The 14,621-nt window shown below is 38.8% G+C and overlaps 1 protein-coding gene across 2 annotated transcripts in view; it reads left to right on the forward strand.

Annotated features, from left to right (window-relative positions):
- The first annotated feature begins 5,252 nt into the window (after nt 1-5,252).
- The window catches only part of LOC107671161 (transmembrane protein 53-like), a 19,258-nt gene continuing 9,889 nt past the window's right edge, over nt 5,253-14,621 (forward strand). The window contains exons 1-2 of one of the 2 annotated variants that reach the window (XM_016464029.1): nt 5,253-5,338; nt 13,002-13,492. In XM_016464029.1, the coding sequence (XP_016319515.1) occupies nt 13,015-13,492 (478 nt within the window). In that variant the 5' untranslated portion in view covers nt 5,253-5,338; nt 13,002-13,014. Of the gene's footprint in view, nt 5,339-9,699; nt 9,951-13,001; nt 13,493-14,621 lie in introns of those variants that run through there. The other variant, XM_016464028.1, reaches the window with a different exon arrangement.

Here is a 14,621-nt window from a genome sequence, read left to right on the forward strand (position 1 = left end):
CCTTCATCCCTTCGGCTCCTCCTCAGTCCTCTGTCGCTCCGGCTTCACCACGGCCTTTCGGATCCACACCTCCGCGTCAGTTGCCAGCGCCAATTAAAGTCTGTTTGTTTGAAGTCTTCTCCACGTCTCCTCGTTCCTCGCTCCGTGCTCCTCACAGTAGCTGCTCGTGACACAGAGAGAGTCAGAGATCAATATCTAGCAATAAATCAGAGCTCTAAAGACCACAAGAGTGACTGCTGCTCTATTTTTCCTTATGGTGGATTAAGATAAAGCATTCTAAAGATAAAATAAAAAATATATTTAAAAAAAATTATGAAATTAATATTTATTAATATTAATATTTGCAAAATGATAAAATAAAATACACATTTTATTAGCTGATCCCATTGGCATGTAAATCTATGTTGGTAAATGAGTGAGTGGCAATAGCTGGGCAAACAGTCTACTTCCATATTCAGAGCATATAAACACTCTGCTAGTCCCGTCCAGTCCTGAGTGGGCTCCCGTTTCCCAGTTCAGCAAAGAGAGGGCTCCTGTTTCCACATCAAGCCCAGAGTGGGTTCCAGTCCCCGAGTTTAGCCCAGAGAGGGCTCCAGTCCCCAAGATTAGCCCAGAGAAAGTTCCTGTTCCCATGTTTAGCCCCGAGAAAGTTCCTGTTCCCATGTCTAGCCCAGAGAAAGTTCCTGTTCGTATGTCTAGCCCAGAGCCTCGTTCCTCGCTCCGTGCTCCTCACAGTAGCTGCTCGTGACACAGAGAGAGTCAGAGATCAATATCTAGCAATAAATCAGAGCTCTAAAGACCACAAGAGTGACTGCTGCTCTATTTTTCCTTATGGTGGATTAAGATAAAGCATTCTAAAGATAAAATAAAAAATATATTTAAAAAAAATTATGAAATTAATATTTATTAATATTAATATTTGCAAAATGATAAAATAAAATACACATTTTATTAGCTGATCCCATTGGCATGTAAATCTATGTTGGTAAATGAGTGAGTGGCAATAGCTGGGCAAACAGTCTACTTCCATATTCAGAGCATATAAACACTCAATACATATTTAAAGCAGTGAATCCAGGATGGATGGTCCGCTGGGACGCACCAGTGTGTGTGTGGTAAGACAGAATGAGCAGGATGTAGATCAGTCCTTATTAAAACAGACCACAAACTGGGACAGTCCCATAGTTGTGAGAGGACTAGTTAGGGTCAGGGAATATAAACGAATAACGGATGTATTAGTAAGCTAATACATAATAATATTTGGTAATACAGTTAACGTAATCACTGTATGTCATATTCATCAGAGAAATTGAGATTGAGGACTTATAAATTCATTCTATGGGAATATAAAGGGATGTTTTATTTGTTTTCACAGATTCACATGCACTTTGAATGCACTGCACATCACACTTGCTTATTGTGTGTGTACAGGAAGGCACAAAATGAGCTGGAACTAAAGGGGGTTTGGTTTAGAACAATGACCCAGATGAGCTGATCAAACATATGACATCAGAATGGTCCGCAGCCAGATCCCCCCAGGCTAGGGCTGCTTTTACGGCCCTACCAATCATCTGCATCAGTGCTGCTGAGAAGGGGGCTTGTTGGGTCGGACCCGGCAATGCTGACTTCTGCAAACAAGACAGCAGTATACAGCACACATTCTGCAGAAACAGTTCAAATGCATGGTTATGATGAATCGGGTGCATCATTAAGTAAAAATAATGGGACAAAACCTGTCAATTCAAAGGAGAAACAGGTTTTTAATATGAACAATTGAAGTGAAGACTAGATGAAGACCTAACCCCAAGATTCAGACACAGTCCAAAAAACTGAAAAAAAAAGCTCAATTTATTTTGATATTTATTCACACTTAATGTAGCTTTCACCGTATTTGACATTCTGACTTGAAAATAAATAATAAATAAATAAATAATCTTTGTACCCTGCCAATGCAAAAGTAAGCTTTGACCATTATTTACTTTTTTTATTTAAAAAAATGATAACACAAGTCGCAGGTTTGGAATATGTAAGATGTAGTACTCTTCAAAAACATAAAAAAAAAAAATACACAAACACATTAAGTAGCATATTAAGTAGTTTTTTTTTATGGTCTATGGTGCTGGGATATCAGATTTACCTGATGACGTAAAAATAACTGATGAGTCTGTTTGAGTCGGTTCACCTTAAAGGAACGTTCGAAAGAACCGGTTCAGGGAAATGAATCAGACTGAAGTCTTCAAGTTTCAACCCTTCACAGATAGATTGAATGTGCTTGCTAGAATAGGTGAAGAAATGTCAGCATCGTATGATATCCTGAATGGGACTCCACAAGGAAGTGTAATCAGTCCAATTTTATTTAATGTAATGATTAATGATATATTTGAAAGAGTTAAACCAAGCATTGGGAAGGCATTATATGCAGATGATGGTGCAGTATGGAGAAGAGGTAGGAATTTAGGAAATGTAGTTAAAGGAATACAAGAATCAATAAATGAAGTTGAAAGGTGGTCAGTAGATTGGGGATTGAAGTTTTCAGTATCAAAGATCCAATATATGGTTTTTACAAAGAAAAAGAAAATGGAACAAATTACTCTGAAATTATATGAACAATTGTTAGAAAGAGTGACAGAGTTCAAATATCTTGGATTAATCTTTGATGAAAAATTAACTTGGAAGAGACATATTAAGAGAAGAAAGATATACTAATAGTTATGAAATCAATGTTTTTATGAGAGAAAATTTGTATTCTTTTATACAGATCTATACAGATGGATCTAAAGACACAATCAAACAAAAAGTGGGCATAGGAGTGTACATTCCAAGATTTAAGACGAAAATAAGTTTAAGGTTAAGTGACAAATTGTCCGTATATTCTACAGAATTAACTGCTATAATAGTAGGATTGCAGTGGGTAGAACAGATTAAGCCAAATAGGACTCCGACTGTAATTTGCTCAGATTCTTCATCAGCTCTTAAAAGTATATTGTCGACAAAAACTGATAGAGAAGACCTGCTAGTAGAAATGTATACATTACTGTACAGACTGAAAATAGAGGGTATAATCGTATACTTTTGTTGGGTTCCGGCACATATCGGGATAGTAGGGAATGAAACAGTGGATAAGTTAGCAAAAGAAGCTTTAAAGAAAAACTTGGTGGATGTTAAGGTACCTCTGGGAAGGAATGAGATAAAATCAGTAATTAATAGGGAAATAATAAGAATATGGCAACAAAGATGGGAAAATAGCTGCACAGGTAGGTGGTATTATTGTAAAATCAGTAGTGAAAAAATAACAGTTTTATGGAAGACACAGAAAGGAAGAAGTAATGATTTCTAGATTAAGGATGGGTCACACAGGACTAAATTCAACACTTGCATTAATGGGGAAGCATGAAAATGGTATGTGTGATGAATGTGGTGTTTTTGAAACAACTTGCGTTAATGGGGAAGCATGAAAATGGTATGTGTGATGATGAATGTGATGTTTTTGAAACAGTAGAGCATGTTCTCTTTAAATGTAGTAAATATGAAGATCGGCGCAACAGTCTTTTTAGCAATACAAGGAACAGACCAGTGAGTGTCGTGGACCTTCTGGGAAAGGGTTTGAGTGATAGTCAGATGTTTAAGGTGGTTTTAACATTTTTAGAGTTTACAGGATTAGACCACAGGATTTAGTGTTTGAGGATGAGGATCATGATGCTTCTGCCCATCTCGGAGGTTGAGGAGCACAGTGTGGAAGCTGGAGGAGCTGAACACGCAGCGCCAGCTGAAGCTTGGGCTCTGACCCTCTGGGGTGGGTGGGGCATTACAAAAAGTTTTTTTTTTTTTTTTTCCCCTTCAGTACAGATTCATCACCCATGTGCGCAAGATATACAGTAGGTGGCGGTAATACTCCTAAGGAGTGAACGACCATTGCACAAAAAGAAGAAGAATGTACTTGCTGAGAAACCATTATTCATCTACGCCACCTGCTGGTGGTAAAGAGCATTTACAGTAACGGCACATCCTGCGTTTGCCCTAATACAGGGGTCCCCAAACTCGGTCCTGGAGGGCCGGTGTCCTGCAAAGTTTAGCTTGCCTTAACTTGCCTCAACACACCTGCCTGGAAGTTTCAAGTATACCTAGTAAGACCTTGATTTGCTGGTTCAGGTGTGTTTGATTAGGGTTGGAGAACCTGGAGATAAACTCTGCTGGACAAGAGTTTGGTGACTCCTGCCCTAATATCACATTGTTTAGAGCAGAGGTGTCAAACTCAATTCCTGGAGGGCCGGAGCCCTGCAGAGTTCTGCTCCAACACATACACCATATAGTTTTCAAATAATCCTGAAGTACTTGATTAGTTGGATCAGGTGTGTTTAATTAGGTTTAAATCTAAACTCTGCAGTTTGACACCCCTGGTTTAATTAGAACATTATTACTTACTACACAAAGACTAATGTGTACTAGTTTTAAATATGCATTTATGTTTATTCATTTATACTTATCCGATTTCTTTTTTTTATTTTATTTTTTTGCTTGCTTGCACGCGCCCGCCGCAGAGTGTCCCCGACCAACATAGTTGGGGCGGTCCCAAGGATGATGCATCCCAAGCAGGCAAACACTTCCCCTTTTATATGCACAACACAGGCACTAATTGGCTCATGAAACCTACCCAACTGACCAATCATGATAAAATACAAACACTGAGGTTCACCTGTTTGGGTAACGCCAGCCAATCATACTGGGTCTATACCTCACTTTGCACGCGCCCGCCGCAGAGTGTCCCCGACCAACATAGTTGCCAAGTCCGCGTATTATACGCGACTTTGGGCTCCTTTTTTTGTAAAGTTGCGTAAAAAAAATCCCGGGTTGCGGTTTTTTGGGCTTATTTAAAAAAAAAAAAAAAGATGGTTGCTTGTGTGGCAGTAAGTGGTCAAGAGTTTGAAAATTACCAATAAGAGAAATCCTATAGTCGACTACACCACCCGGAATACACCGGGACATAACAGCCCTAAGCAAAGGGACACACTTTACCATCTCTCCAATCATATTCTGCTCACAGGTGATTGGAGATGAGTTTTGTTCTCACTTTGTTGCAGTTTGCTGATTTTTGTAAAATAACATATCTGTTTTTGCTTTTCAGATAAAAGAGTGGGTTCAGTTTAATATGTTGCATGTTCACTTATTGGTAATAAATAATTCATAATAAATAATATTGATGATAAATAATGAAAAATACTGGGCTTGTTTTTTAAGCTGCGGTTGCGTATTTATCTTGCGAGAGTTGGCAACAGTGCCGACCAACCGGTTCTCGTGCACGGCAGCATCTGCCTCAGCTCGCGAGTCCTGTCGGCAGCAGGTAAAAACACGCTCATATCCGAGCTCTTTTTTTGTTTTTTAACGTATAACGTTAGTTTGTTTACACCTAGTTTGACCAGTAGAGATCTGAGATAGTTTATGTAAAAGAAAAATCGAGTTGTTATGGTTTTATCATTTCGTTTGGCGTTTCTAACGCGACAGCTAACGTTAGTCATATCAACATGTAATCTCTCTCACACTATAACAGGCTGCTAAATATAATGAATAACTGAATATTTCCGCGTAAAGTGGAGCAAAACTCCAGGCTTATCTTCCGAACGTTTTCCTAAGCTTGTGTTTTGACATTAGAACTTGTTTAATCAAAAATGCGGCTAACTGTGTTAGCATATTTTAATGAGCATGGTTTTATGTGTTTTTGCGGCATCGAATATCATAATCATCATCCAGACAGCAGTGGATGATCAGGCCTGATGATCGAGGTTTATTTTGAGACTGGGGTTTGTTTAGGATCAAAACATGAGTTGGATCATCGTGTTGAGACTGACCTTAGAGCAAATGCATTGTTACCCCCCTTCTATGTAAAGCGCTTTGAGTGCCCGGAAAAGCGCTATATAAATGTAAGGAATTAAACTGAATAAGCATGCTAGAAGAAAACAGGCAAGATATGCTTATCTTTAGTCTGGGGTTTGTTTAGGATCAAAACATGAGTTGGATCATCGTGTTGAGACTGACCTTAGAGCAAATGCATTGTTCCCCCACTTCTATGTAAAGCGCTTTGAGTGCCCGGAAAAGCGCTATATAAATGTAAGGAATTAAACTGAATAAGCATGCTAGAAGAAAACAGGCAAGATATGCTTATCTTTGGACCATAAGACCATAACCATGACGGTACTGAATAACGTTACAGTTATTTATTCGCCGTTGCTTATTGACGCTTTGCGTTTCCACTTTAAATAACGCGACACAGTCGACACACATATGGCATGGCAAGCTACAGAATGAGACATTTATTGCACCTTTTGCACAATTCGGGTTGGAATTTCTTTCATTTTCGAGGATGTATTAACAGTGATAAAGGGATATGATACATAGAGAAGAAAACAGGCAAGATATGCTTATCTTTGGACCATAAGACCATAACCATGACGGTACTGAATAACGTTACAGTTATTTATTCGCCGTTGCTTATTGACGCTTTGCGTTTCCACTTCAAATAACGCGACACAGTCGACACACATATGGCATGGCAAGCTACAGAATGAGCCATTTATTGCACCTTTTGCACAATTCGGGTTGGAATTTCTTTCATTTTCGAGGATGTATTAACAGTGATAAAGGGATATGATACATAGCGTAATGCACTTGGAAACATTTTATTTTGTACTGTACCATTTTTTTTTATTGGACCCATGATCTTGACCCATGAGTCATTAGAACCCTCAGCCCAGGTCTTGTGCGCGTTATGTTCAAGGTTGCGTGTGTTAAATTTGACAGAGGTTGATAAGAAGTGTAATTCTTTATCAGTATGCCAACAATGAACCGTATTTTGAACCATTTTGTACCAAGTGGTTCAGATGACCAAAGCACAAGGTTTTCTTGCATAATTAACATTTTAATTGTTTGGTCAGACATTTACACATTCATAAATCTGGGATTATGTTAAACGTGGAGTTATGTTCTGTATGTTAAATATGAATATGTAAACAAGCATATGTGCACAGTACCTATAACTGCGCTTTGCATCCGCTTTCTGCTGATTGCTGAAACCGATTGACTCGCATGCTGAATGACCGACCTACCCGGTACACATTTATTTCATTCAAGAACGACATGTACCAGTTCGCTGAACTCGTTCAAGAACGACATGTACCAGTTCAGTCATATCATTCAAGAGCGAGAAGATCATGTTCAGACTCAAAAGCAACTCGGTCAGTGAATGGCGTATTCGGTCACTACATTCAATAAATCACATGCTGCATCACATCTCATACTCGAAGGCTATTGGCTCGAGGTTTAGTCATTCTTTAACAGGATTAACAGTCCCCAGAGCTACCCGGTTCACTGAGCTGCGCGTGTGCTGCTCTGGAGGGAGGGATTTCAGTGAACGAGAAATTTGAGTCAATGGTTTACGTGAACGAGAACGATTCGTTCACCTAAATGATTCGTTCAAAAAGAACTATTCATACAACATCACTATGTTATATGAACTTTCAGCCAAGTTTCTGTTGCGTTTCTTATTCATATTCAAGTGTGCATTAAATATGACATTGGGTTATGATATTCAATCTATATTACATTGGGTTGTGATAATCAATCTAAGACTCTATTGAAATACAAACATTTGAATATTTTTTTATAGTCCTTATTTTTGGTAAGTTCGAGGGTCAGTTAAACGTTTATTACGTTTTATGCACTGAAAATGACAGAGAATCAGCACTGTGTGCTATAGATACCAACATGTTAAAGAAGCGTCATGTCATTAAAGCTGGAATAGAAAGTGTCAGTAAGTCAAGTATCTAGATTTAACCTTGTGAGAGCATGTGGGAGGTTTGCACGTATGTGTTGTGCTCTCACGTGTGCTGAAAGGTCAAGGTCAGCTTGATAGTGGTTTGAGAGTTTTGGAACAAACTCATGCCATTTGTTCTTTGATCACACACATTCATTCATCTGTATTTGTCCATCCTGCTGTTGGGAGTTCCCCCAGTGCTACATATTTTGGATGTTCTCCATTACATAAGATTGTTTAGGTAAAAGAAAAAATTGTGAACTCTCAGAGGAAAAAAAATAACATCAACTTAGATCATGTGCATCTTGTAGACATGTGCTGGTATTCGGTATTGTGATATATCACGATAATGAACATGCACAATATTGTTATCATAGGCACTTCAATATACCGTGAATAATTATTTATTACAAATTATTCAGATTTTTTGAATGCATTACCCATCAACTGGTCACAATGCACAACACCGCTGCGCACTCGTGTAAACAAGCACGGATGAGAAGCGCGTGAGGTGCTGAATGAAAGCGCACATTCACTCTCTGACAGCAGGTGGCGCTGAACAGCAGAAACGCAGCCGTTGCCCCGGAAACAAAGCAGCTGAGCAGCCCTTCTTTCTGAAACCTATTTAAATGATTTAAACAGCCATTCAGTTTTGTGTATTCGCTATGGTGTTCATCACAGCGCCAAATACTTACATATTTAGACCTAATAGGCTATTTATTTTCAAACTTTTTTACATTTTAATCTGGACTACAACATGCCCTAGATATTGTTTGAAAATGTTTTGATTCTTTATTGTTCAGTCACACTTTACATTAAGGCCCCATTAGTTAACATTAGTTAATTTTTTTTAGTAAAACATAAACTGCCAATGAAAAATTCTTCTAAACATTCATTAATCTTAGTTAATTTCAATATTTAATAACACGTTAAAATCAAAAGTTGCTACTGTGTTATTTAATGAACTCAAGCTAACATGAATTAACAAGTTGTTTTTTTGTTTTTTTAAACAAAGATTAATAACTTCTGTAGCAAATGTAGCTATTGCTCATTGTCAATGTTAGTGCGTTAACTAATGAGATCTTATTGTAAAGTGTTACCTATTGGTATTTCTAATTCTTTTGCACTTTAATCTGTGTGAAATTTACTTCATACTATTTTTGTGTATTGCTTTATTGTATTTAAATGTTCAGTTTCTTTTTGTTATAAGAAAAAATTAAACCTGTTATACTTTGACAACACTTTTTTTTTTTTGCAACAAAATTTCAATATCGTGATAATACTGTATACCGTGATAAAAGCATTAGCAATTAATTGCAACATGAAAATTTAATACCGTCACATGCCTAGAACCTTGTAATGCCCCTTTATGAGTTTTATGACAAGTCAGTTGCTGTTAGATGTGGCAAACATGTTGAAAATTACTTGGCGTTTTTTTTTTTTTTAGAGTAAGGTATCCTCAAAACTGTTAACCGAGTTATGAAATACAATAATTAAAATAATTAGCATATTTAAATATGGTAGTAACATTCTGGAACTATACCTAAAATAAATAAGAGGGCAATAAGTAAATACAAATTTAACACTGTAAAAAAATTTGATTTTCATTTATTTTAATTGATAGTTTGTTGGAATCTGACATGCACAAATGACAGGCACAAGAAAATGCATCGTTCAGATCAGTTTTATTTTTGAAGATGAAGTTCTCACAAAATGTCAACATTATCAAATACTGTATGTCTAAAGGCTTTTAGTCTGTCACCAAAACTCACTGATGTAATTCAGTCAGACTGCTATCACTCCTGGTCAGAGGTTTTATTTTATATGCAGTGTTACTTAAAGTTTAATGGTGCAATACTTAAATATTTAGCATTTCATGAATTGTAGATTGCTCCCTCCCAGGGGAGAGGGTTTATTCACCATGGTCTGTCAGGTACATTGTGAACACATCCAAAAATAGCAGTGTCTGAGTAGCAGGGCTCAGAAACGCTCTGTTTTAATCGATTCAGATCTTACTAAAACAATTGCAAGAATTAAGGCAATACAGCATGTCGTTCATCCAGAAGATTAGATATTTCTTTAAAAGGCAGATTTCTAGAGTTCAGATGGCACTGAGCAGATTTCTTTGGTGCCGATGGACACGTGAGTAAGTTTGAGTCAGCTGTGACTTTTATAAAAGTGAACTGTTGTTCTTTCCACTGTGTCCTTTCTATGCATGGGCTGGTATGAGAGTCAGCTGTGACTTTTATAAATGTGAACTGTTGTTCTTTCCACTGTTTTTTTTTTTAGGCAAGGGCCGGTATGAGATTTTGACGGTATGATAACCTTAAGCAAAAACATCACGGTTTCACAGTATTGAGATTACAGCTCTAAAATGACTTATTTTTAAATGTCTGGGTAAAAAATTTGTTTTTTTAAATTGAATATTTTATTTTTAAGCTACATACAGAATATTTGGAACAGTAATTTGTTTCTTTTTTGTTTGATCTGTTTCTCAAATGTTTGCTGGATTGTGGGCTGTCCTGCAGCTTTTGAAGTAGATCAGTGATCCTCAAATCTGGCTCGCGAGATCCACTTTCCTGCAGAGTTTAGCTCCAACTCCTGACAGTAAACTGATGTCGCGTTCTCTTTGGGCCGGTTTACACCTGGTCATTTCATGCGTTTTCGCTGATCGTATATCTATCTTATTTGTTAAAACGTTTCCATTTACACTTGGCCACATAAACGTGTTGTTGCAAAACGGATATCAATCCGATCTTCAATTCCCGCGCTATATTTAAATTTAAAGGAGTTCACGTCAACTAAATCAAAAGATAAGCGCTGCATTTTTATTAATTATCATTTCAAGATCAAAGCCCGCAATAGGAGAGCACGCGGCATCAGAACTGGAAAGATAGGTTAGTCACACTACTTTTAATGAAGATGATTGTGTGTTGAGCGTCTGCGTCTTACTTTCAGTTTCATTTGCGGCAGTTTGCGCGTTGGCTTGCTGAAGAGATGCTCAGCTACTCGTCCGCGGCAATGCGTGGTGCATTAGCGCTGTCATATCTGACTATAATGCCATATAGCCTATAACACGCTCTCACACGTTTATTATTTTAACGTTTTGGGAGGAGTAAAATTTGAATATGTGGTTTCAACAACAAGATGCATTTACACTTGTTCAGTTTCGTCTGGAATGCGTCCCAGACCACCTCCTGAAGTGGTTTGAGCGATCAGATTTATATCCGTCTCGAATGCGTTTCGGAGGGCATTTACACCTGGTCTTTTCACGATCAAATAGCTATCCGATCAGAAAAAAAAACGCATGAAGTGACCAGGTGTAAACAGGCCCTTAATGACGTACTGACACGAAGTTCGAAAGATTGGCAATGGTCGCTTTGTTGCGTCCAGTGTAGACAGACTTTGGGGCCGTTCACATGTCGCGCCTAAAAACGCGTGGGAAAACGCCAGTCGTACCGCTTTCTCCTTCTTTTCAAAGCGCTCGGGAGCTTGCGCTTTCGTGCGTCTGCCGTTGCTAAGCAACCGTGACCTGCGCTCTCCACGCCGCCGCCGAAGTTTCAACAGGATAAATGGATTTCCACCACTGAAAATCGCATGCAGTAGCTCTGCTACTAAATGTGTTTAAAATGGGTATCTCTGTACAGCTGTCGCGTCCGGTGTAGACACAGTGTCTGTGTGTGAGCAAAGAAAACAATCAGTATAAATATAACGATCAGTAGCCTATACTAAACATCGCACATCCTGCGATGGGACTATTGCGGATGTGCACATAGCGATATCGATGCTGAAACTATATATCGTGCAGCCCTAGTGCATAGTGGTTTTGAAACCATGAAATGTTCGAATCGCGGTATACCTTTAAACCAGTAATCGGCCCATGTCTAGTCCTTTCTTGAGCTCACCTGCTATCATGCTTTCCAGAACAGCCACCATGGCTGGGGTCACTGCTCACAAGATCAGTAAACACATCACCTTCCTCACTAGCCATTTATTCGCTGTTGCTTATTGACGCTTTGCGTTTCCACCTTAAATGACGCAACACATTCGACACACATATGGCATGGCAAGCTACAGAATGAGCCATTTATTGCACTTTTTGCCCAATTCGGGTTGGAATTTCTTTATAATTTTCGAGCATGTGTTAACGGTGGTAAAGGGATATGATACATAGTGTAATGCACTTTGAAAGTACTTATTTTGAACATTTTTACTGTACCAATTTTTTATTATTAGACCCATTCCATGAGCTTGACGTATGGGACAATACAGATGAATGAGCCATTTGAACTCTCAGCCCAGTTCTTGTGTGTTTGTCGGTGATTGTTCAGGGTTGTGTTAAATTTGACAGAGGTTGGTTATAAAAAGTGTAATGCTTAATCATTATACCTACAATGAACCATATTTTTGACCCATTTTGTACCATGTTTTTCCTATGGTTTATATGGATAAGACAGATGAATTAGCCAAGTCATGCTTTATGAACTTTCAGCCAAGTTTCTGTTGCCGTTTCTTATTCATTTCCAAGAGTGCATTACATACATAACATTGGGTTATGATACTCAATTTAATACTCTATCAAAATACAAACATTTGAATATATTTTTTGAATATAAAAATCAGATTACATTTTATGCACTGAAAATGACAGAGAATCAGCACTGTATAGGCTCAGTGCTATAGATACCAACATGTTAATGAAGCGTCACGTCATTAAAGTTGGAATAGAAAGTCTCAGTAAGTCAAGTAGGTGGACTTGGTCTCGTGAGAGCATTGTGCTCAAAGGTCAAGGTCAGCTGGACAGTAGTTTGAGAGTCATGGAACAAACACATGCCATTTGTTCTTTGACCTTGCATTGTGCAAGAAAATGCATTGTTCAGATCAGTTTTATATTGAAGATGAAGTTCTCACAAAATGTCAACGTTATCAAATACTTTGTTTAAAGGCTTTTAGTCGGTCACCAAAACTACCTCACTGATGTAATTCAGTCAGACTGCTATCACTCCTGGTCAGAGGCTTTATTTTGTATGCAGTGTTACATTTCAACTTGATCAATTTAATGTGCAACACTTAAATATTTTGCATTTCATGAATTGTAGATTGCTCTCTCCCAGGGGACAGACACGTGAGTAAGTTTGTCAGCTGTGACTTTTAATAAAAGTGATCTGTTGTTCTTTCCACTGTGTCCTTTCTTTAGCTCACCTGCTATCATGCTTTCCAGAGCGGCCACCATGGCTGGGTTCACTGCTCACAAGATCAGTAAACACATCACCTTCCTCGCCAATGACGTTGCTGGGACTCCCACGGCTAGTGTTTCACCTGTTCACCCTAAACCCATATTGCTGTTGCTGCCATGGCTGGGCTCCAGACCGCAGGCCATTGCCAAGTACTGTGATATTTACTTTCGCACAGGCTTTGATGTGCTCATAGTGGAAAGTGCGGTGAGCCAGTTCTTGTGGCCTCGCTGGGGGTTGGAGTATGGTGGCCATGTGCTGGAATTATTAGAGAGCGAGCGCTTCTCACAGCGCCCCCTACTGGTCCATGCTTTCTCCATAGGTGGATATACATTTGCTCAGGTGCTTGTTCATGTGGCCAAAGACACCCAGCGTTACCAAGGCCTGACAAACAGGATCAGGGGTCACATCTACGACAGCCTTGTCATGGGATCGCTGGAGCATATGGCCAATGGTACGTACAGAGATAGCTATGTATGTATGTATGTAAAAGTATTAATTTTTTTCACGTTTTGTTATATTGCTGCCTTATGCTAAACTGCTTTAAATTACTTTTTTTCCACATCAATCTATACTCCATACACCATAATGGTAGAGCAAAAAACAGGTTTTTAACATCTTCGCAAATTTATTAAAAATAAAAAACGTAAATGATTCCATTGCGTAAGTATTCATACCCTTATCTGGGACAGTTAAAATTTAGCTCAGGATCATTCATATTGCTTGTAGATGTCACTACACTTTGAGTGAAGTTAACCTGTGGCAAATTCAATTGAATGGATATGATCTGGAAAGGCACACACACATCTTAATAAAAGGTTTAACAGCTGATAATGAACATCAGAGCAAAAACCAAGCCCTGAGGTCAAAAGAACTGCCTGTAGAGCTCAGAGACAGGATTGCGTCAAGCCACACATCTGGGGAGGAGTTAAAAAAAAAATTCTGCTTCATTGAAGGTTCACAGAAGTATGTAGTCTCTGTTACCCTTAATGGAAGATGTTTGAAACAACCAGGACTCTTCCTAGAGCTGGCCTCCTGGCCAAACTGAGCAACTGATGGAGAAGGGCTTTGGTTGGTGTGGTGACCAAGAACCTGATGGTTACTCTAGTTGAGCTCCATGATCATATGTGGAGATGGAGTGTTGCAGTGGTGTTTGTCCTTCTGTAGTTTTTTCCCATCAAGTCACATTGGGAATCTCACCCAAATATTTTACCCATGAGATTTTGCACAAGTTCTCTACCCAGTGGCAAACAAGACGTGGAGGCACAGTTGCAAAAAAGCAACTAAAGGACCCTCAGACTGTGATAAATAATGTTCTCTGGTCTGATGAACCTCAATTTCAAGCATCATGTTTGAACGAAACCAATTCTGCTCATCACCTGCAGAGTACCATCCCAAAAGTAAAGTGTGCTGGTAGCAGCCTCATGCTGAGGGGCTGTTTTTCAGTGGCAGGGACTGAGGAACTCGTCAGAGTAGAAGAAAAGCTCAATGCACCAAAATATTGAGATAGCCTTAATGAAAACCCAGTCCAGAGCATCCAGAACCTCAGACTGGGCAGAAGGTTCACCTTCCAACAGGACAAT

This window comes from Sinocyclocheilus anshuiensis, unplaced genomic scaffold (assembly GCF_001515605.1).
Source record: "Sinocyclocheilus anshuiensis isolate Anshui unplaced genomic scaffold, SAMN03320099.WGS_v1.1 scaffold1141, whole genome shotgun sequence".
NCBI classification, from domain to species: domain Eukaryota; kingdom Metazoa; phylum Chordata; class Actinopteri; order Cypriniformes; family Cyprinidae; genus Sinocyclocheilus; species Sinocyclocheilus anshuiensis.